Source organism: Lycorma delicatula, chromosome 1, assembly GCF_047948215.1.
Source record: "Lycorma delicatula isolate Av1 chromosome 1, ASM4794821v1, whole genome shotgun sequence".
Taxonomy (NCBI): domain Eukaryota; kingdom Metazoa; phylum Arthropoda; class Insecta; order Hemiptera; family Fulgoridae; genus Lycorma; species Lycorma delicatula.
The window spans coordinates 138,979,827-139,003,145 of record NC_134455.1 but is presented as its reverse complement, the minus strand read 5'-3'; the positions used below and the strand labels follow the sequence as shown (position 1 = coordinate 139,003,145).

Genomic DNA, 23,319 nt, shown 5'->3' with positions numbered 1-23,319 from the left:
TTAAGATTTTATTTGGAAAGATTTTTCCATGTACAAATGGTTTTCCAGATTGTTTAACCCCTGCAAATAGAGTTATTAAAAATGGAACAGATATTTTTGATGGGTTAGTCCAGTGATTCTCAACTCTTTTAACTCCAAGACCCCCCAAAAGTAAATATATATACAATGAATATTTCACAATCCCCAACCCCAACCTAATAAAACCTAGTTAAAACTATTTAACTGTATTGATAGCGACGGATATGAACATACATGTATGAAGTGTACAAACTTAAGCAATTTTTACAGGTTCCAACTTCATGTATACATGCTCCTTGTAATTTGGTCTGCTTCCATAATATTAGCTGCAAGAACATCACATTCAAACATGCATATGATGCATCAAACATGTTGTGTTCTCAGCAGTATAAAAGAGGTATAAGGGATTTCAGAACATCAGTTTAGTTTTGAATGCATAGCATGCATCTGGTGCCTCAATTAAATTTTTAAAAGCGTGGTTTCATTGAAATTAATAAGGTTTCAGCTTTTTAGTGTGCGGTCACACAATGTAACTGGTTTTTTTTGTTTCTTTTCAATTCAATTCTAATGTAAAATTAGATATGCCAAAACAAATTTTGATATTTCACACAGTGATATTTTAGAACGAAATATGGTAAACAACCTCTAAAGCAAGCCATTGACTGAAAAAGGCTGTTAGAAAACGCAAGGTCTATCTAAAAGGAAAGGTTCGGGAAGACCATCCATATTAGAAGAGCAAGTTTATCATGTCTACACTGTGTACCGATGTAGTCGACGTAAATTAACTAGAAAAGTGAGTCTAAAGATACAAATTCTACAACTGAACAAGTGAAAAATTTTGCCGTAAAAGTTGGAAATGACACCTTATAAATTACAGTTTTGTGCAAGGTTTATGTGACAAGAAAAAGTCATTATGTGAGAAGTTCATTCTCACATAAGAAGGAGCTCCACCTCACTGGCATGTAAAAGAATGAAATTATCTGGATGAGACTTAATTCAACAATGCAACTAAGGAACACAAGGCACTAACACATTAACCACCAACAAGTTCAAACTTAATGACTACTTTTTGAAGGAGGGGTTTTATAAGACAAAATTCTTGTTTCTCCCCTTCCTGTTGATTTAGATATCTTAAAACACAAATGTTGAAGTGTGTAGGCTTTCACATGTTTAAGACTAATATTTACATATTTGGCATGTAGCTCACAATGCACAAATACAATACTTATAGATACAAACTTAAAAAATGTTATGTAAATCCATGAAAGCAATAACCTCCACAGTTGAAAATAAATTTCTTAAAAATTATTGTAAGTGTATTTCATTTGTAATGAGTATATAAAAATGTCACTGGAGCAATTTACTAAACTACTTTACAATCCCCTGATAAGAGGACCAAGGATTACTCTTCTTAGAAAGCAATAAACTATATATTTTTACGTATTAAATATTTCTACATATTGAACAGCACAGCAAACCATAACAAGTAAAAATTTATATGTGACTTGCGAAAATCTTATAGAGATTTTTTCTTTAAAAAAACATCTTTAAAGATAATTAAGCTATTCTTTCTTCAGTGAATTAGCTAGTGATGTTATTAATGGCACAGTTATAACACTATCAATACCATTTTAATATGCAGTTGGTAAATATATTTGTTATTTTTTAAATTTACATAAGTACAAAGTCTGACAAAAAAACTAAAAATTAAATGAACAAGAACAATCATTAACTATATTATTTAATAATAAAGAATAATAAAGAAAGATTTCCTAACTGTTGTAAAACTGCCACCGATTACTCCATTGCAGCAGGAACTGCAAAGAATACAAACTGCAGATAATTTAATAATTTGTAAATATTTCAATGATCAATCCCATCAAAGAATTTTTTTTTATAAAAACTTATTTTCCACACAAAATATTGTTATGAAACCCTACAATATGAAAACATTCAATTCAATTCTCTTTGAAACAAACTTATGGGTTTCAAACACTACTGATTTTTCAATTAGCAGAAAATGGCATATATCAGTCATCACTTTACTTTCTTCAAATCATCATACAATACACTGTCATTTGTATGATCTGAGACCGTCAAACTGTTTTCTGACCATCAAAATGTTGAAAAACAAACAAACGTGAAATAACCTGAACCCACAGCCCTCTTCCTGTCATAATTCAGAAAAAATTAATCAAATTACAAATATTAAAAATGAATTATTACCTTATCCTTTCACTGCTTTTACCAGGAGCAAATTTCCCATGTTCAATTTCAATCTTTTTACTATTTATTATCCTCCGCAATGACTTTGCATCTTTATATATTTGAGAACCGGGTTCATTGAATAAACAAGCATTTTTTGTCATAGTCAACAAATCCTTTTCAATTTCATTAATTGAACCATATTTACCGGCTTGTATTTTCCTAGCAATCGTTCGGAGATCAATAGGATTTTCAATCACTTCATAATACTTTGGATAAAGCTGTACAACAAACAAGACAAAAATATAAGAAAATATAAATTAATTCCAAGAAAAAATATATATAAGAAATATAAATCACCAAAACTCAGTAATATATATATATATATTTTCTTTGAATATTCAAATAATTAAATAGCATATTGTTCATTGTGTTAATAAAATTTAACATTACATGAAATATAAACCACCAAAACACAGTAATTAGATAAATTAAACTTATCATATTAATTTCCAATAATAATATTAGTACCGTGAAAACTGGTTGTTGGAAATTAATATGGTACGTTTAACTTATCTAATTACTGTGTTTCACCCACCAGGTTGGTCTAGTGGTGAACTCGTCATCGCAAATCAGCTGATTTTGAAGTCGAGAGTTCTAAGGTTCAAATCCTAGTAAAGGCAGTTACTTTTATACAGATTTGAATACTAGATTGTGGATACCAGTGTTCTTTGGTGGTTGGGTTTCAATTAACCACACATCTCAGTATGGTTGACCTGACTGTACAAGACTACACTTCATTTACATTCATACATATCATCCTCATTCATCCTCTGAAGTAATACCTTACAATGGTTCTGGAGGCTAAACAGAAAAAAGAAAAAGAATTACTGTGTTTCAGTGATTTAGATTTCATATTATATATACATACGAGGTGCGACAATAAAGTAATGAGACATTACTTTGCAAGATGTGGCAACCCTGCAGCTTGCGTAGGCACACCATCTTTGACCTTCGTCTATAAGCTACTTCTAGTTCAAGCGGCACATTGATGCAACTGCTCAGTTGTGAGTTGTGCTGTAATAAGTGAACACGTGTTTGTGTCTCTCGTCACAGAAATGAAACCGCAAAATATTGCGCAACGGTATGCCATTTCTTTTTGCGTTAAATTGGGTGAAAACGTGACGACAACTTAGGTAAGCTTCAGAAGGCTTTTGGAGAGGAGGTTATGTCAAGCGCTCAAGTTTTTCGGTGGCATAAAATTTTTAGTGAAGGCAGAACGAATGTTGAAGACGAAGACCACACTGGACGACCATCAACCTCACAGACAGATGTCAACTTGACCAGGGTGCATGAAATCGTACGATCTGATCGAAGATTATCCGTAAAAATGATTGCAGAAGAACTCAACATCAATCAAGAAACTGTTCGTCTAATATTAACTGAAAATCTTGGTATGAGAAAGATTTGTGCAAAAATGGTCCCCAAAAATCTCACATAACAACAGCGAGAAACACGGAAAAATGTGGCAGCCGATCTGTTAGAGCAAATGGAAATCAATCCACATTTGTTGAGCCGTGCTATTACTGGTGATGAAGGTGGGTTTTTTCAATACGATCCAGAGACAAAACGCCAAAGTTCGCAATGGTGCTCCAAGGAAAGCTCGCATGTCAAAGTCAAAAGTGAAATGCATGCTTGTGTGCTTCTTCGATTGCTTTTTTTTTTGTCTTCAGTCATTTGACTGGTTTGATGCAGCTCTCCAAGATTCCCTATCTAGTGCTAGTTGTTTCATTTCAGTATACCCTCTACATCCTACATCCTTAACAATTTGTTTTACATATTCCAAACGTGGCCTGCCTACACAACTCCTTCTATCTGTCCTTCCAATATTAAAGCGACTATTCCAGGATGCCTTAGTATGTGGCCTATAAGTCTGTCTCTTCTTTAAACTATATTTTTCCAAATGCTTCTTTCTTCATCTATTTGCCGCAATACCTCTTCATTTGTCACTTTATCTACCCATCTGATTTTTAACATTCTCCTATAGCACCACATTTCAAAAGCTTCTAATCTTTTCTTCTCAGATACTCCGATTATCCAAGTTTCACTTCCATATAAAGCGACACTCCAAACATACACTTTCAAAAATCTTTTCCTAAGATTTAAATTAATTTTTGATGTTAACAAATTATAATTCTTACTGAAGGCTCGTTTAGCTTGTGCTATTCGGCATTTTATATCGCTCCTGCTTCGTCCATCTTTAGTAATTCTACTTCCTAAATAACAAAATTCTTCTACCTCCATAATCTTTTCTCCTCCTATTTTCACATTCAGTGGTCCATCTTTGTTATTTCTACTACATTTCATTACTTTTGTTTTGTTCTTGTTTATTTTCATGCGATAATTCTTGTGTAGGACTTCATCTATGCCGTTCATTGTTTCTTCTAAATCCTTTTTACTCTTGGCTAGAATTACTATATCATCAGCAAATCGTACCATTTTATTTTTTCACCTTGTACTGTTACTCCAAATCTAAATTGTTCTTTAACATCATTAACTGCTAGTTCCACGTAAAGATTAAAAAGTAACGGAGATAAGGAACATCCTTGTCGGACTCCCTTTCTTATTACAGCTTCTTTCTTATGTTCTTCAATTGTTACTGTTGCTGTTTGGTTCCTGTACATGTTAGCAATTGTTCTTCTATCTCTGTATTTGTACCCTAATTTTTTTAAAATGGTGAACATTTTATTCCAGTCTACGTTAAATGACAAATGTGTTGGTTTGTTTTTCTTTAATCTTCCTTCTACTATTAATCTGAGCACTAAAATTGTTTCCCTTCTCCCTATACTTTTCCTGAAACCAAATTGGTCTTTTCCTAACTTTTCTTCCACTCACCTCTCAATTCTTCTGTACAGAATTGTAGTTAAAATTTTTGATGCATGTCTAGTTAAGCTAATTGTTCTGTATTCTTCACATTAACTGCTCCTGCTTTCTTTGGTATCATGACTATAACACTCTTATTGAAGTCTGACGGAACTTCCCCTTTTTCGTAAATATAACATAGCAGTTTGTATAATCTATCAATCGCTTCCTCACCTAAACTGCACAGTAATTCTGCATGTATTCCATTTATTTCAGGAGCCTTTCTGCCATTAAAATCTTTTAATGTTCTCTTAAATTCAGATCTCAGTATTGTTTCTCCCATTTCATCCTCCTCAACTTCCTCTACAACACCATTTTCTAATTCATTTCCTCCGTATAACTCTTCAATATATTCCACCCATCTATCGACTTTACCTTTCGTATTATATATTGGTGTACCATCTTTGTTTAACACATTATTAGATTTTAATTTATGTACTACAAAATTTTCCTTAACTTTCCTGTATGCTCTGTCTATTTTACCAATGTTCATTTCTCTTTCCACTTCTGAACACTTTTCTTTAATCCACTCTTCTTTCGCCAGTTTGCACTTTCTGTTTATAGCATTTCTTAATTGCCGATAGTTCCTTTTACTTTCTTCATCACTAGCATTCTTATATTTTCTACGTTCATCCATCAGCTGCAATATATCGTCTGAAACACAAGGTTTTCTACCAGTTCTCTTTATTCTGCCTAAGTTTGCTTCTGCTGATTTAAAAATTTCCTTTTTAACATTCTCCCATTCTTCTTCTACATTTTCTACCTTATCTTTTTTACTCAGACCTCTTGTGATGTCCTCCTCAAAAATCTTATTTACCTCCTCTTCCTCAAGCTTCTCTAAATTCCACCGATTCATCTGACACCTTTTCTTCAGGTTTTTAAACCCCAATCTACATTTCATTATCACCAAATTATGGTCGCTATCAATGTCTGCTCCAGGGTAAGTTTTGCAGTCAACGAGTTGATTTCTAAATCTTTGCTTAACCATGATATAATCTATCTGATACCTTGCAGTATCGCCTGGTTTTTTCCAAGTGTATATTCTTCTATTATGATTTTTAAATTGGGTGTACGCAATTACTAAATTATACTTCGTGAAAAACTCTATAAGTCGGTCCCCTCTTTCATTCCTTTTGCCCAGCCCGTATTCACCCACTATATTTCCTTCCTTGCCTTTTTCAATGCTTGCATTCCAATCTCCAACTATTATTAAATTTTCATCTCCTTTTACGTGTTTCATTGCTTCATCAATCTCTTCGTATACACACTCTACCTCATCATCATCATGGGCGCTTGTAGGCATATAGACGTTAACAATCGTTGTCTGTTTAGGTTTTGATTTTATCCTTATTACAATGATTCTATCGCTATGTGTCTTGAAATATTCCACTCTCCTCCCTATCTTCTTGTTCATCACGAAACCTACTCCTGCCTGCCCATTATTTGACGCTGAATTAATTACTCTAAAATCACCTGACCAAAAGTCGCCTTCCTCTTCCCATCGAACCTCACTAATTCCTACTATATCCATATTCATCCCATCCATTTCCCTTTTTAAATTTTCTAGCCCTCCAACCTTTATTAAGCTTCTAACTTTCCACGCTCCGACTCGCAGAATGTTATTTTTCAATCTTCCGGTGACCCCTTCCTTAGTAGTCCCCACCCGGAGATCCGAACGGGGAACTATTTTACCTCCGGAATATTTTACCAAGGAAGGTGCCTCCATTATTGTTATGTGAAAATGCAGAGAGCCACATTTTCTTGGAAAAAAAAACAGCTGTAGTTTTCCATTGCTTTCAGCTGCGCAGTACTCAGAGGACTGAGCGATGTTGATATGGCCATTTAAGTCATTGTGACTCACGCCCCTAACAACTACTGAAAGAGCTGCTGCCCTCTTTCAGGAATCATTCCTTAGTCTGGCTCTCAACAGATACCTCTCCGATATGGTTGCACCTTCGGTCCAGCTACTCTGTATCCCTGAGCACTCTAGTCCCATCACCAACGGCAAGGTCTCATGATTCATAGAGGAGGCTTCTTCGATTCCAAGGGAATTGTTCATAAAGAGTGGGTGCCTCCTGGACAAATAGTTAACCAACATTTCTACAAAGAAATTTTAGAAAGACTTCGTAAACGAGTTCTTCGTGTCCGTGCCAACATTGCTGATAATTGGATTCTGCATCACGATAATGCGCCATCCCATACTGGTCTGTCAGTACAGCAATTTTAACCTCAAAACAAATTTCAGTACTACCACAGCCACCTTATTCACCAGATATCGGTCTGTGCAATTTTTTTCTATTTCCAAGAGTCAAAATGGCGGTCAAGGGACACCATTTTCAAATAATACAAGATGTCCAAAAAGCTGTGACGAGGGTCTTGGAGGATATTACAGAAGATGAGTTCCAGAAATGTTACCATCAATGGCAGAAGCGCTGGAATAAGTGTGTGCAATCAGAGGGGAACTACTTTGAAGTAGACAACACTAAACATGACTAAAACGGTAAGCAACATTTTTTTTCACATCAGTCTCATTACTTTATTGTCGCACCTCATATATATACATAATTACAAAGTATGTCCAAGAATTTCCAGTACCCTTAGACAAGTATATATTGAAGACTTAGTGCATATAAATTTTTACTTACAAATTAATTATACCATGTGCATCTGCATATACATCAGTGCGCTGAACTCACAGAGCTATGAACATGTCCTCCTTGCCATGTTGTGACTATCATCAGAATTATGATTCGAAAGGCTTCCTCCATACATTGTAATGCAATTCTTCATTTGTTGTATATTATCATTAAAATGATAGGCAATGTTTGGAATATGTAAAACAAATTGTTAGGGATGTAGGATGTAGGGGGTATACTGAAATGAAACAATTAGCACTACAAAGGGAATCTTGGAGAGCTGCATCAAACCAGTCAAATGACTGAATCATTGAAATATATAAGCTTTGATTCCCTACAAGTTATCATGTGTGATAAGGTCAGGGCTTCATCGTAGCTACTGCAATGGGACTGATGTTCCTTGTGAACTACAGAATGATACAACAGCCTATAAATTGTTCATTTAGAAAATTGTGCAAAATGAGCAAGAACAGAAAGACCAAAATGAACTGAAGCTGTGTCTTGCTGTATCCAGACACGTTCTGTGATAACCTCTTTCTGAAGTCGAGATATTACACATCTTTCCAATGTTTGCAAATAAGGATCACCACTCATGTACTCTTAAAAAAAATGACCCAAACAAGAACTGCGATGTCATCTCAGCCCACATTATTTCATGTGGTGGATTCCTTTCTGAATTGTGCACAAAATGATTTTCCTTTAACCCAGAAAATCACATTCTTCTCTCTGTGTTCTCTTTCGTCCAATTCACAGCCTGACTAACAGTACCGTAAGCAGTGCACATTTCTCGCGATCAAGCATTGTTCCTTTAAAAGCCAGTTTTCATTACAGTATTCATGAAATGCATTTATTATTTGTGGCACTTTGTATCTCGTGTGTTATCATTCGTGTACCCAAATACATGTCACGGCTTCTCGTCAAACTGAATCAGTTTACATTATCCATGGTTTTATAACTGAAACAAAAGAGTGTATGGATGTCCCATGTGAAATTAAGAGGAAGAATACAAACTGTGGTAAAGAAATTATTTCTCAGGATCCTAAAACTGCACGATTTTCAAAACAGCAACGACATATTACAGTCATTTTCCAGAAGGGGTATGGGGACTTATACTATATATTAAGAATTTACTAATTTTACTACAATTGAATTACTGACAGCAAGCAATACAATTAAAAATGATAAAGAAAATCTTTAAAATGATTAATGATACAATGATTATTTAAAATTAATCATCTTAACCACAATTCACAAACTTGATCATCTGTCAAGCCATACCTAATCTTACAACCTGTTCACATTGCATCACCATTTTTGTTTTGGTTGCCCACTTCTGTGTCATCATTCAATCACATTTCCTGTCTGAATTCCTTACACCATTCACGGTACTAAACTTTTTCAGAACATCCATCCCAAATGTCATTTTCATCAACTTTCATATAAAATTTTATGTTAATATGCTGCTCTATATTTTTATTACTAATTTTTGCACCAAAGGTTACACATATATATTTTTGTTTTTACAAGGGTGTATGGTAAGTCAGTGCAAAGTCAAGAGATGTCAAAATACACTGTTGAGGTCATTCTTACTTTTCACCATCTCCACTAGAAGCAAACACCAAGTTTCTATCAGATACATTTACTTTTATTATTGGCAGTTGTTCTGTCACTCAAGTATTGTGATTTGTGAAAATGAATGAAAGAGGATTTTGTGTGGTGATCAAACTTAGTTTTGAAAGCCAAAACTGCACAGGAAACTAAAGCTAAGTCAAATAAATATTACGTTGAGTCAGATTCATCAATTAGATTATAGCTAACTGCAGTTTGATTATTTTCAGAGCAATCATAGGAGCACAAATGGCACTGAAAATTCCAGACAGCATGCTGAGGTTACAATTTTAGAAAATATAAAACAAAATCATGATATAATGATAGAGAATGAGACTGCTAAGACAATAGGCATCTCAAACGAATGGGTGCAACATATTTTACTTGAATATTTAAATATGCAAAAACTCTCCTCAAGAAGGTGATGTTTGCTCACAATCAATCAAAAGTGTGAAAAAGTAAATATTTCTAAGTTCAGTTGAGGTCTAAATGAAAATAATCAAGAGGAATTTTTTTAGCAATTTCAGAACATGTTAATGAAACTAACATTATTCAGTACCAACCTGAAACTGAAGACAATGGTGGGTTGCAGTCAGACTAGCGATAGCCATTGCTTTTTGGGATGCTCAAAACATAACCTTCATTGATCTTCTACAGAAAAAATGAAAAAGAGAAGCTGTTGAAAAGGATCATCTTTTTCACCAAGACAACATAACAGTTCACAATCCTGCTTATGATAGCAAAACCACATAAATTATGCTAAAAAATTCTTCTGCATCCTCCCTGCTGGCTAGATTTAACCTTTTTGGCTATTTATTATGTTTTCAAATATGAAGAATTGGATGGAATCAAAAAACTTTACCATTATTGAAGTAAGTGTAAAGACTCAAAAGGAGGTTATGTTGAGAAATAATAAAAAAGATTTATCCTTAAAAATAGCTTCTTTATTTTTGCATATACTTATCAAACATCCATAGTACTATATGTAACTAACAAATTGCTCTATTGGCTTCTATTAATTAAAATGTTTATAAACAAGATTTATCGAGAGATTCCCTCCAAATCAACATAACAGTGAAACTATGCAGCTACCCATCCTTGAGATTACATTTTCTCATTTCAGATATCAACATATCAATTGTATAATTTTGTTTTCAGAAACTTGTGTATTTTCTTTAAATTATTTTCTGTAAATTTCAAAAGTATTTCTTAGTAAATCTGTTTTAACCCATCTTCTGGTTCATACAAAGGAAAGTTTGGATAGAAAAAAAGAAATTCATACTCTACTCTTTCAAAATATGTAGGTAGAACAACTCATTAGGAAAACATACAACCCAATTCATAATTGGTAACTGTTGGCTGCTTTGTCTTTCTGCCTTATAAATTATAATCAACATATCTGATTAAGAAGTAATAAAGTAATATGTGCAGCAAATTATTATTAAGTATTTTTAAAATGTAGATTATGCCATCTACAATTTATATGAAATTAAGGTTGTCTCAATCCAGAGGGTACGAACAATGCAAATCATTCAAACAGTGTCAAGATACAGTTGAAAATGGTCTGCATATCACTGGCCGAGAATATCAGTCAATGAAAACAAAAAGGAAGAAATTGATGTAATTTAAAAAACTATATAAGAAAATCTTTGGAAAAATTTGAATTAAGTTTTGAAGTAGTAAAAATGTAAATTTGAAATAAAAACAATAGCAGTAACAGATCACCTCAAATTTGATAAAGTAAAAGCTAGATTATTAGTTCCCTGCTTTTTATAGTCTAAATACAAGGATAAAAGATCGGTTACTATCACCCACAACATATGCAGCAATATTAAAAGAACGGGACTGACTAGCTTTTAAACTCTACAATTTGTGACGAAGCACGGTTGCATTTTTTTACTTACACTCAAAATGAACAAGTATGAAAAAATAACATTCAAATTCAACTCAACACAAAATATAAATTATATTTTAATACAATAATAAAAAATCCCTTAAGGCACACCAGAAGGTAGAGGTAGATTTCACCGGTGCTGTACGGGATATAAGAGATTTCTAACTTAAAGTTAAGAAAATCTTCAAATTTACTCAATAGAACAATGGTTGCATGTGAGAAAAGTTTCACATGTTTAGCATACAACAAGCCCCATCTTCTTACAATTCCAGCAACATTTTGGTCATCCCTTGCCATAAGGGTTGGTCATATCAAAATTTTTTCAGACAAAAGTTTTAGGCAATGTTTACAGGACCAACGACCACTTCAAACTGATTCGATACTGTTGCCTATTAAGAGGCATGATTCTTTTTTGTCTTCGAAACCTCATTTTTTTAACCCCCTGAAAAATATATATAATGAAAATGATTGGCGCAAAATTACGGCAGTTATCAAGTCCACAATAAAGTGAAAAATATATATAGATATATATATACATAAATTTATATATAAACTTTTGAGCTGACAGTGATTTTGGGGTCTGGGGGATGTGAAACGTGAAGATATGTCAAAGTTTTCTGGAAGTCGAATCATGGTACCCAATAACAATAGCTTTCTAATACAATAAAGCTTTCTTATGAAATCTTCCTAAAAAATTTGATGATAATAACAATAATAATATGAAATAATAATGGTAACTTTCTCTATCAGATTCATAAAAGAATATTCTATCTCAACATTCTCATATAATAAAAGAACAGGGCATAATTTAATGCTGTTATGTTCCCAAGGCAGTGTGATTATAATTCAATAGAATAATATTAAATAATCAGGTAAAATTATTATTTACACTTACCTTTTTAGAAGGGAGAAGTTGGAAGACAAGATGCAATGGTCTGTTATCTATATCAGTGGCTGTCATAACCGCCGTAAACAAATCTTCACATAGATTCAACTCTTCTTCATGAAACAATTCATTAGCCTCCTTCTCATCCTTCTCATCTCTTTCTTTATCCCGACAATCTCTATCTCTGTCTTTCTCCCTTTCTCTCTCTTTATCTTTTACAACATCCTCACCTTTTTGTTTAGCTTCTGCCGCAGCTGCTTTTCTAGCCTGAAAATTCAATAAGCAAATAGTATTTGTCAATTACATATTTCCACATCAGTCTACCTATATTTAAATACACAACTATCACAGTATACTGTCTTTAGTATCACACTCCTAAAATCCAATCTAATTTTACCCTTGGAAAAACAAAGTAGAAAACACTGATAAATTTACTAACTGATTGAAAACAAAAAAAATGTTGGAATTCTTCAAAAAGCACTTACTATTATTGTAAAATAAAATAAACATTATTAACATTTTTAAAAAAATACAATATCAATTGTAAAAAAAAAAAATACAATTTGTGTAATGAGAAAGCTATATTAAGAAAAAATAAATAAAAAATGGAAAGCTAAGATACAGAAAGGAGAGAAAGGATTCTGTCTATCCAAATTGTTTTTTTAACTTTTAAACGCAAGAATTATATAGTCTACTTTGTGCACTATATAATATACCTTCCCATATCATCTGGTCTAGTGACCACAAGTGTGACACTTTAAAACACCAATAATGTTTAAATTCATTGGACTACTTAGAAAAAAAGCAGTGATTTTTCTACAGAATGATTCTTCATTAACCTATGTGATTTTCGTTTTTATTTTATTTTCAAATTTCAATTTTCTGTTAACATGGTTCTTACATAACTGTACTGGTTTATTTAATCAATTCTTTATTCTTCTTTCATGTAAAACTTCATTGGCTTATTGTCTCCTACCTTCATTTACATTCATTTTTATACTGTATTTTGTCACGTCTTTTTATTTTGAAATTATCTGTTAGGTATCCTGTGATTCAGCTTTTATAAAAACCACACTAGCAGTAAAACTTATAAAATTTATTCTCTTTCCTCCTACACTGAATTGTTCATCACCTTCTACAATTTTTTTTATTATATGTTCAGCACACATTAACAACAACATTGAACAAGATTGATAATAAGCAACCCTTTTCCTTACTCTCTTCTTAAGTCAAATCATCTGTCTGTGCATCTTTTATTTTCAAAGTTTGGTTATATGAACAGCTGATTTATATTAGCTATTAATATTTTTAGTCTAATGTTGCCAAGTGAGACATAAACAAACTTTTCATAAAAGGAGTTTTTGTTGTGCATTACAAAAATGAGTGATACTAATTATGAGCAATGTTGTGCAATCAAGTTTTGTGTTAAACTCAGTGAGAATGCCACTGAAACTTAATCAAAATTGAAAGTGGCATATGGAGATGATGCTCTGTCACGAGCCCAAGTTTTTAGGTGGTTTAAAGCATTTTTAGACGGCTGGAATCAGTTGCGGATGATCCACGCTCTGGAATATCACTAACGTCAAAAAGTGATGACAATGTTGAGTGAATCAGAGACTTGACACAGTACAACCAGTGATTAACTGTCATAATGAAAGCAGAAAAATTGAATCTGAACTGTACCACAGTCCATCAAATTTTGACAAACAAATTGGACATGAAAGAATTTTGTGCAAAATTGGTCCCAAAAATCCTCATGTTGAACAGAAAATCAATAGGATGGAAGTGTGCTACAATCTTCTAGGACGAATTGAAACTGATCCTTATTTTTTTTTAAATGTTGTTACTAATGATGAATCTTGGATATTTGAGTACGACCCAGAAACAAAATGTCAGAGGAAGGAGTGGCACACTTCAAACTCACCACAGCTAAAAAACCAAAAATGAGCAAACCATGCTAATTTGTTTCTTCAACAGCAATGGCATTGTCAATAAGTTGTTTTTACCTACAGGTCAGATTGTAAATCAATATGTTTATCCAGAAATTCATGAAAGACTGCGGAAAAGAGTTGCCCGCATGAGACCAGCCATCAAATTCAACTGGATGCTGCATCATGACAATGCACCTTGTCACACTGCACTCTCAATTAATGAGTTTTTGGAAAAGAAAAACATTCCTGTAATTCCTCAACCACCTTATTCACCTGACTTGAATCCCTGTGCCTTTTTCCTGTTCCCAACTTTTAAAAAACACCTCAACACCATTCTGGAACAGTAGAAAACATTAAAGAAAATGTAACCGACAATCTGAAGTATATTCCACTTTCTGAGGTCCAACATTGCTATGAAAAGTGGGAAAACTGTTTGAAGTGTTGCGTGGCTTCCCAACAGAATTATTTCAAAGGTGATAGAGTCCATGTATAATTAGATTGTAAATAAAAAGTTTTTCTGAACCAGTCTCATTACTTTATTTACAGACCTCGTATGTTTTCAGTGTGTATAAAATAGAACAATTATTACTTTACTCCACCTTTACACATCGCCAATACTTCTTTTAAGCCCAATCACATACTTAAACTGAATGTTACTGTATTTTAATACAGGGTGACCAGGCAAAAGGTATCCAAAAATCATGGCCTATGTGTAGAAAACCAGTTGTCATAACCATTTAAACGTAGGTTCAATTGACAGGAAATATCTCCAAGATTAATTCTGATGCCCTCAAGGTCAGTGGAATAAACATATGCAAGCAAACCAACTCAGAATGAATGAAACTGTAGTCAGTAATTATAGTCTGTCAAGATGTGGACCCCACAACAGAAGGTTAATGCATGCTTTGGTCAGCAGAGTTTCAATCAGTTATGTGTGTTCAACGGCTGAATTGAATATCAATTCTCCTACATCCAAGTCTACTCATCATCAGTGGGATATGACTTTAAGAGAAAGTGGAAGCTTGTTTTCACAAACTAGAAATCATCAAAAAATTCAGTTGTCTGTGGATCATGTACACGATGCATTCAATACCAGTCCTGGAAAGCCAATTAGGTGGGCTAGTCACAAACTGCAAATTTCTCATTCCACTGTTCATGACAAAGTTCATAAGCAGCTCTGTTTACGGCATACAAGTTACAAATCCTCTATCACAATACAGCAAGTGAATGCCACCTATGGTATCAAGTTGCAAATTCCATAATTGTTGAATTTGGGGCACTGAGAAATCAATGTCAATGTCTGGTTAAGACTGCACAAAGATGGTATCATCGATCAGTTTTTTCTTGGAGCCCACTTTGACAAGACTCAAGTACCTCGACATGTTTGAGAACTTTGCTGTTCCTCAGATTCCTGCAGGCTTCAGTTTCCTAAAAGATGGTGTTCCACCACACTTTCACCGAAATGATACCATGTTCTTGAACAACACTTTCTCCTTTGGATTGGACAAGGAGGTCCAACTGTATAGCCACCTAGATCACCAGATATCACTGGTTTGACTTTTTGCTTTCGGATTTATTAAAAATTTTATGTACCAAAGAAAAGTTTGAGATTTGGACGATTTAAAACAAAGAATTGTTGAAGCTGTTGGTCTAATATCGCTGTAAATGTTCCTAAATACCTGGAAGAATGCGCAGGTTATACAGGACATTAACGCGCAATTGCAAGATCTCATAAATCTTTGCAGAGACTCAGCAAAGAAAAGAACATTTCACTAATGAAATGAGGAGAATGCTGAAATATTATCAATATCAAATGCAGGTTTTCAATGAGCTAATTAATGCTAATTATAAAAGGGTAATTAATTAAAAGGGTTCACTATTCTCAATGATTCAAGAACTTCATTAGAGGCAACAGTGGCATTTTAGATCATGTGTTTTTCACAGATGAAGCGTGGTTTCACCTTGGTGGATATGTTAATAGTCAGAATTACCGAATCTGTGGTCCTAACTAAAAACCCAAAATTTTCTTTAAATTTCTTCTACACCCACAAAAAAATAGGCATACAATATGTGGTTTCAAAGCAACAAATACAACCTTGTTTTTTGAAAAAACTGTAGATGCTGCCGTCTACCAAGAAATTATCGAACAATTCACAGCCGCAGGATGATCTGGTTGCCACATGACATCGTCATTTGCTGTACAGCTCGCTCTATTACGGAAATGCTCTAGGATTTTTTTGGTAAAAGAGTCATTTCTAAAGGACTGTGACCACCAAAATCCCTGATATGATTATTACTGACCCATTTCTGTGGGATTACTTAAGAGAAATAGTTTACAGAAGCAATCCACATCCCCTGCAGGAATTGAAGACAAATATTACCAATGCCATCCAAGAAATAAGACAGAGTACAACTAGCAAGAATATGCAGGAACATGGTCAAACATGTTGAGTGCATAGTCAAAAGTGCATAGAAGTGGATGGACATCATTTTCATTAACACCTTCTGTAAACTATTATGTAATTTTTGCAATAAACTATTATTAGACTAAACTAAGTGATGGGGCTCCCTTCTCTTTTAAGCTGAATGCCTTCTATATAAAAAAACCATCACAGAATTGCATAAATTTCCTGAACTACATAACTTAACTTTATTCTGGCAATGAAGACTCTTCCTCCCTCAACATACTATTATTTAGGAAGAAAACTAAGAGAAACAGTAAATTATTGAAGAGTAAATTATGTAAGATAGTTTTTTGCATAAAAAACTATCTTGCTGTTTGAGAAAAATTTAGATACCAGGCCCACGATGACCAAATCTCTCAACCCCCTTGACAAATTGTTGCCAAAATTAAATGCCATCAATGACCTATATTCAAAAGTCATCATACAAAAATTTCACTGAAACAAACTAATCCACTCTGAAGATAACAAACAATACAGTAACAAAAAAATTAAGCATATTATCCCCTGATCGCAAATGAAATTTCCCAAACTGTAACAAAATTGACATGTTAATGTAATGGAACATCTAGTTAGAACAGGAATGTAACATTCAGAAACAACAAAAAAGAAAAGGTTTTTGCCCTGCCCCTCAATATGAGGCTTTGACAAAAACCAAACACAACAGAAAGAATCTTATCTACCTAATGGGCATTAAATTATGTAAAAAATTTACCTATCATTTGAGTTACATTCTGAGATGTGGACCCATAAAGTGCATATGCCCCCTTGACATACTGTAACCAAAATTAAATGGTAACAAAGCTACATATACAAAAATCACTGGACCAAATTTCATCCATATTGGTCCATTCAGTCTGGGAATCAATAAAAATAAAAAGCCAACAGACATATAAGGCCAAAAGCCTGCATGCACACATACATACATCCTTCAGGAATTTTTCAATACTAATTTTTTTTTAATTAAACAAGGTCATGAAATGTCAAGATCTAAAAAAACACAATTATAGAAAATTTTGTCAGACTTATATAGAATACTGTTCAGCTATACAGTATAATTACATTCCCAAAAGCAAAATGTTCTAAGAAAAAAAAATTCACAACAACTATTAACTGTTAACAATCCAACTTGAGAAAAACAATAAGATTTGAACCTAGTAATAAAAATGACAGTAAGCGATGTACAAATAAGGGAAGCATTACTCACCAATTTCCCAACTTTCAGTATTATCTTCCCTTTTGATTCTGAACTTTCATCTGAGCACTTTAAGTTTTCCATTAATTTATTCTTTGTTGATAAAAACAGATCCCAAAGTTCAATTGCATCTTTATATTCTGCTGATGATCTCTGAAAGGGAAAAACATATTAAGCTTTCTAATAAAATAATTTAAAAAAAAGAAAACAAAATACTTTTAATAATTAATTATAAATTTTTATTTTTATTTACAATATGATTATTATCTGCACCAAACAATACATTAACAAAGTGATAATTTTAAATGGGCCTCCATTGGGATCTTGTAAACAATAAAAGCTGTAAAAAATGTTAAATGGAAAAAACTTTTGCTTCACTTTTTATTGCAATTAAGAATTCTTTATTGGCATGTTTGAAATATATCTTTAATACATTATTATACATTTTGTATAATTATTATTACTTGTTACAAGTTTATTAAAACTAATTGTTTTAATCATAGAACCTATTTGTCGTCATCATTATTTACATAACAATACAAATATAGAATGGATGTAAAAATACTATTAAATAGATTCCATATACAACAAGGAACAAAGTTATGTTATCTTTCAAAGCATTCCCAAAGTTAGCTTTGATAGAGTTGAGACCTAAAAATAGAACATTTTCTAATAATGGATAATAATGGCTCAACAATCTCAGATTGAATGGCCACTCAGATATCTAGACGAACACATTTCCATAATTTGTTATGGGTTTATTTGAAAGCCTGTCAAGTACCAGATATTCTAAGAAATATACAACAATATAAAACGTAGAATTACAAAACAATGTCATAAAATTTCAAAGCACACTACTACACTCAGTTATCATGCAGCTAAAAACCTGAAATGTGCTTACAAGTCAAAGCTGAATGATCTGAAGTAATGCATAAAGAATCAGTATAATATTTACAAGTAATACAATTTTTTTGAATAAAGCATAACTTCTTTTTTTTTCTTTACTTTTGCATACTCTCTGAACTAGTGATTAGCTACGAGGTGCTACCCAAAGGTTCAGGGAATTTTACCATAAAAATACTTATGCTTACCATAACTTATAATTTCCACTGTCTCCTTCAAAGTAATCCCCTTGGGCATTAATACAGTGATCCCAGCGATTTTCCCAAGATTCCATGCATTCCTGGAAGTCTGCAGGTGTAAGTGTTCGAAGCACGTTCTGCGTTTCTTCCAAATCTCCTCAATTGTGTTAAGACGGCCTTTCAATTGAAATTTTATTTTCGGAAAAAGAAAAAAGTCGCATGAGGCAAGGTCAGGCGAATAGGGTGGGTGGGGAATCACTACCGTCTTTTTGGAAGCCAAGAAATTCCAAACGGCTAGAAATATGTGCGCGAGCGCGTTGTCATGGTGCTGAACCCAGCTCTTGTTACCCCACAGATCTGAACATTTGCGCCTAATGCTTTCACGTAACCGCTTCAAAACTTCACAATAGAACATCCCATTGACAGTTTGACCAACAGGAACAAATTCCTTATGGATAATGCCTTTGATGTCGAAAAAAACAATCATCATGGACTTCACGTTGCTGCGAACTTGGCGTGCTTTTTTTGGCCGCGGTGAACTTGGCGACCCACTGTGACAACTGCTGCATAGTTTCAGGGTCATACCCATACACCCATGTCTCATCACCAGTTATGAGATTGGAGATGAAGTTAGGGTCATCTCTTGTTGAATTTTTCAATTCACTACAAACAGTTCTGCGATTTTGTTTCTGGTCGCTGTTCAACAGTCTTGGTACAAATTTAGCAGCAATGCATCTCATGTTCAAATTATCTGACAAGATGCGTTGCACGGACCCATATGACATTTGTACGATTGCACAAACATCATCACGATTTTTTGTCTACAATCTGCAACAATAGCATCTCGCACTTTCACGATGTTTTCCGGTGTTGCGCTTGTTGATGGTCTTCCTGAACGCTCATCGTCATCGACTGTTGTTCGTCCATCTTTGAATCGTTTGTACCACAAAAAAGTTTTACTTTTACTCATAGCATTGTCACCAAATGCTTCCACAAGCATGTAATGGGTTTCTGCACCAGTGTTTTTAAGCACAAAGCAAAATTTGATGCAGGTTCTTTTGCTTTTTAAAATCTGCCATTTAGAACATCGCCAAAGCAGTGAAACACAATGTTACACAACTGCACGAAAGTCAAAAATGCAGCCTCTCACCATCACAGCTGTTGGAACACTGATTCACAAAGAGTACTGTTAGACACATCCAGTGGCAGCAGGTCGTACCAGCAATTGTTCGTGCACGAAATTCAAATTCCCTGAACTTTTGGCTCATATATACCCCTACGATACATAACTTCTGTTTTACTTTTTAAAACTAGTATTTTAATTTTAAACAATTAAAACAAATACAATTAATAAATTAAAAATTGAATCAAAATACCTTATAAAAGGCTTTAGCATTTGTAACAAGCAATTCAATATCTTCTTGAAGATCATCAACGTCTTCATATTCATCCGTTTTGATTTTCTGCTGCACTTTTAATAAATCTATAGGATTTGATACAACCTATAAAAACAGTAAGAGTAAAGAAGTAAATAGAAACAAATTTAAATCAAAACATATTTTATGTCACCTAAAAATATCCTTATCCTTGTGTTTATATAATTATGAAACTGCCATCCAGCTAAAACCTTCTACAAAAATAATATTACACCCTATTAATGAACTTTTAAATAACATCAATTACAAAAACTTTTTAAAAATCCTGAATTTTGTGCATCTCTGTTTAACACATTATATATATATATATATATATATATATATATATATATATATATACTAGCTCTACCCGCCACGCTTCGCTGTGGCACATTGTGGTTGCATGGATGAGAAATGAGAAACAAAACAAAGCATACGTTTCATAGAAGTTTAATTTTGCAATACTTGTGGATATACAATATTTTTTGTTTTTCCACTGTCTGCGTAGATATAAAGGCTATCTGGTTTGCCGACTCGGGAACACGCAACATACAGTTGCCCATGTGAGAAGCAATCCGCATCTAAATCTAAACCGCACAATTCTAAAGATTGACCTTGAGCTTTATTGATTGTGATTGCAAATGCCAATCAAATTGGGAATTGCAATCTTCTAAATTAAAATGGTATATCGGTCAGGATCATGGGTATTCAAGGAACATCTTCACCTTTGAAAGGCCCCGTTAAAATTGTTGCTTCCACTACGTTATTCATCAATTTCTTAACTGCAAGTCATGTGCCGTTGCAGAGTTTTGGCTGATTAATATTCCGCAACAAGAAAATTGTCATTTTTTTATCAAACCGTTGCTAGAATCAATCTAATGAGGAATATTTCCCAGTTCCTCCTTCGCATCCAAGAAAAAGGTCCCCCCCCCCCCCCACCAACTCCGTCGTTTATCATTTGCATTATGCGATCATAAATGCCTTTCTGTTCACGCGTTAATTTGGGAATGTTTGATTGAACATATGACTGAAGATCACCAATGTTGTAACTCTGTTCACGGCGTAAATCCACATCAAATGAAGCAATCGCAGCTTGGGTGGGTCCTGGCATTCCCAACTGACTAATAACTTTATTTGCAATAGCTAAGCACTTGTCTTCAATATTTACCAATGCTTCGTTGAAAATGCCTTCTGTAAATTACATGGTCATATTGGTATTTTCTAGGCGTACTCTATGCAAAATATCCTCAGCCATATGCGATCGATATCTTTCCCATAACTCTGTGGGAGATGAAGGGAAGCAACCGGTCAATATAATGCGCGAATTTGGTTTGGATGTGCAGTGTTGCACGCGTCATTAATGCATATATCCCACTGTTGGTCGTTTTCTAATAAATTCAGAGCTTGGTGAAAGGCGCAGCTCAATCACGACACGATCACACAAAAGTACCTCGATTAAAGTGAATATTTAATTCAGATTGTATACTAATCTGAATCAGCTGCAAGTGGAGACTTATTATTTTTTTTTGTTAATAAACAATGTAATTGGGAACAGGTATTGTTTCACATGTGACTGCGGTTGTCGTTAGCTAGTATGGCAAGTGTTCCTCTCACTTCCGGCAGATGCCGCGGTCACTGGTACACAGCTGACCTATAAAAAAAGTGTTTTCTCGCGGTCGTGGGTATGTGACTGACGCGAAAATTAGAACAATCTTTGATGCGGGTTATATATTGTGCTAAAATTTGAGCTCAATCGGTGCAGAACATTTTGAGTTTTTGAAGCCTACACAAACGAACTTAACATTTTTATGTATAAAGATATATATATATATATATATATCTTAAATAATTTTCATTAACACCTTCTCAATTGTGATTTCAATTTTTATTTTGTACTTACTTTTTATACAGATATCTTAATTGTATATTATTTTATACATTTATATTTAAAATATTCAATACAGATTTTAATCATTCTATTTTTTATCTTATAATTAATTTTGTACTTTGTGCTACTACTTTGGTAAAAATTTTACTGAGGTTTCTCTTCATCTATCTAGGCAAATGCTGGGGCAGTTCCTTTTTATCTGTGAAGCAACATATTCACCCATTCCTGATGAGATCTGCATAATGTATTACTATGTAGAAAAAAATAATAAAAGACTTTTTATATTTTATATTCTACTTCCAAGTTCAATGAGCTTGTTTTCCTTCATCTACTACATCATACCACCGTTATGACTGCCACCTGGTTCTTGTACAGATTATAAACAACTCTTTCTTTCGCTATATTTAAGCTAAAATTTTCTTTTAATTCTAATAACTTATTCCTTTTCACATTGGCTTATTGTCAAATGGTTTCTCTAGATCTACAAATCACAGATACAGGATTTTATTCTTTTTATGCTCAATCTCTAAGATTAATCTGATCTCTCTTGCCACAATAGGACCCTCTTACACCCATGATTTCAAAAACCACACAAGTGTTCACCTATTAAGTCACCTTCTACCGTGCATTCTATTTGTCACAGTAAACTATTACAGTTAGTATTTTCAGTGAATGCAATGTTAATCTGATGGTGTGATATTTCATACATTTATTTGTTCCTGCTTTCTTTAACTATCCATAATTTTTTGCTTCCTTCTTCTGTATATTCATGCTAACTACAGGTCGAGATGTTGTTGTCACACTGAGGTTTTAATATTTGAAAAAGTATCTCATTAAAAATACTTCACTCAAAAACTGGTACAATTCAAATACACAAGATGTAACAGAAAATCTCATACGATCAAATGGTATTTATCAGGATGTCACTGTACTAAGCAAATAAAAAACTGTAATAGATTTTATACAACTGATTTAGTCAGTAAATTAAAATATTTTTGAATAAATAACTTCCTCCATCTAAGTAGGTGGGAAAATCTGAATGTATTTTTCCTCACACATCTAAGGAAAAAAGAAGATTAAAACTAGCTGAAGTGCAAACCATTTCAAAAGTAACAAAAATCAAGTTCATTGTTAAATTGGTTACGAAAAAGAATAATGCTATTTACAACACACACAT

The 23,319-nt window shown here is 33.5% G+C and overlaps 1 protein-coding gene across 10 annotated transcripts in view; it reads right to left on the bottom strand.

The window, feature by feature from the left end:
• polybromo (protein) overlaps window positions 1-23,319 on the bottom strand; it is a 315,452-nt gene that overhangs the window by 251,066 nt on the left and 41,067 nt on the right. For all 10 annotated transcript variants that reach the window (XM_075362328.1, XM_075362291.1, XM_075362318.1 and 7 more), the window contains exons 4-7: window positions 20,216-20,341; window positions 17,770-17,910; window positions 12,179-12,436; window positions 2,245-2,504 (exon numbers count right to left, since the gene is read on the bottom strand). In XM_075362328.1, coding sequence (XP_075218443.1) covers window positions 2,245-2,504; window positions 12,179-12,436; window positions 17,770-17,910; window positions 20,216-20,341 — 785 coding nt within the window. The remainder of the gene's footprint in view (window positions 1-2,244; window positions 2,505-12,178; window positions 12,437-17,769; window positions 17,911-20,215; window positions 20,342-23,319) is intronic.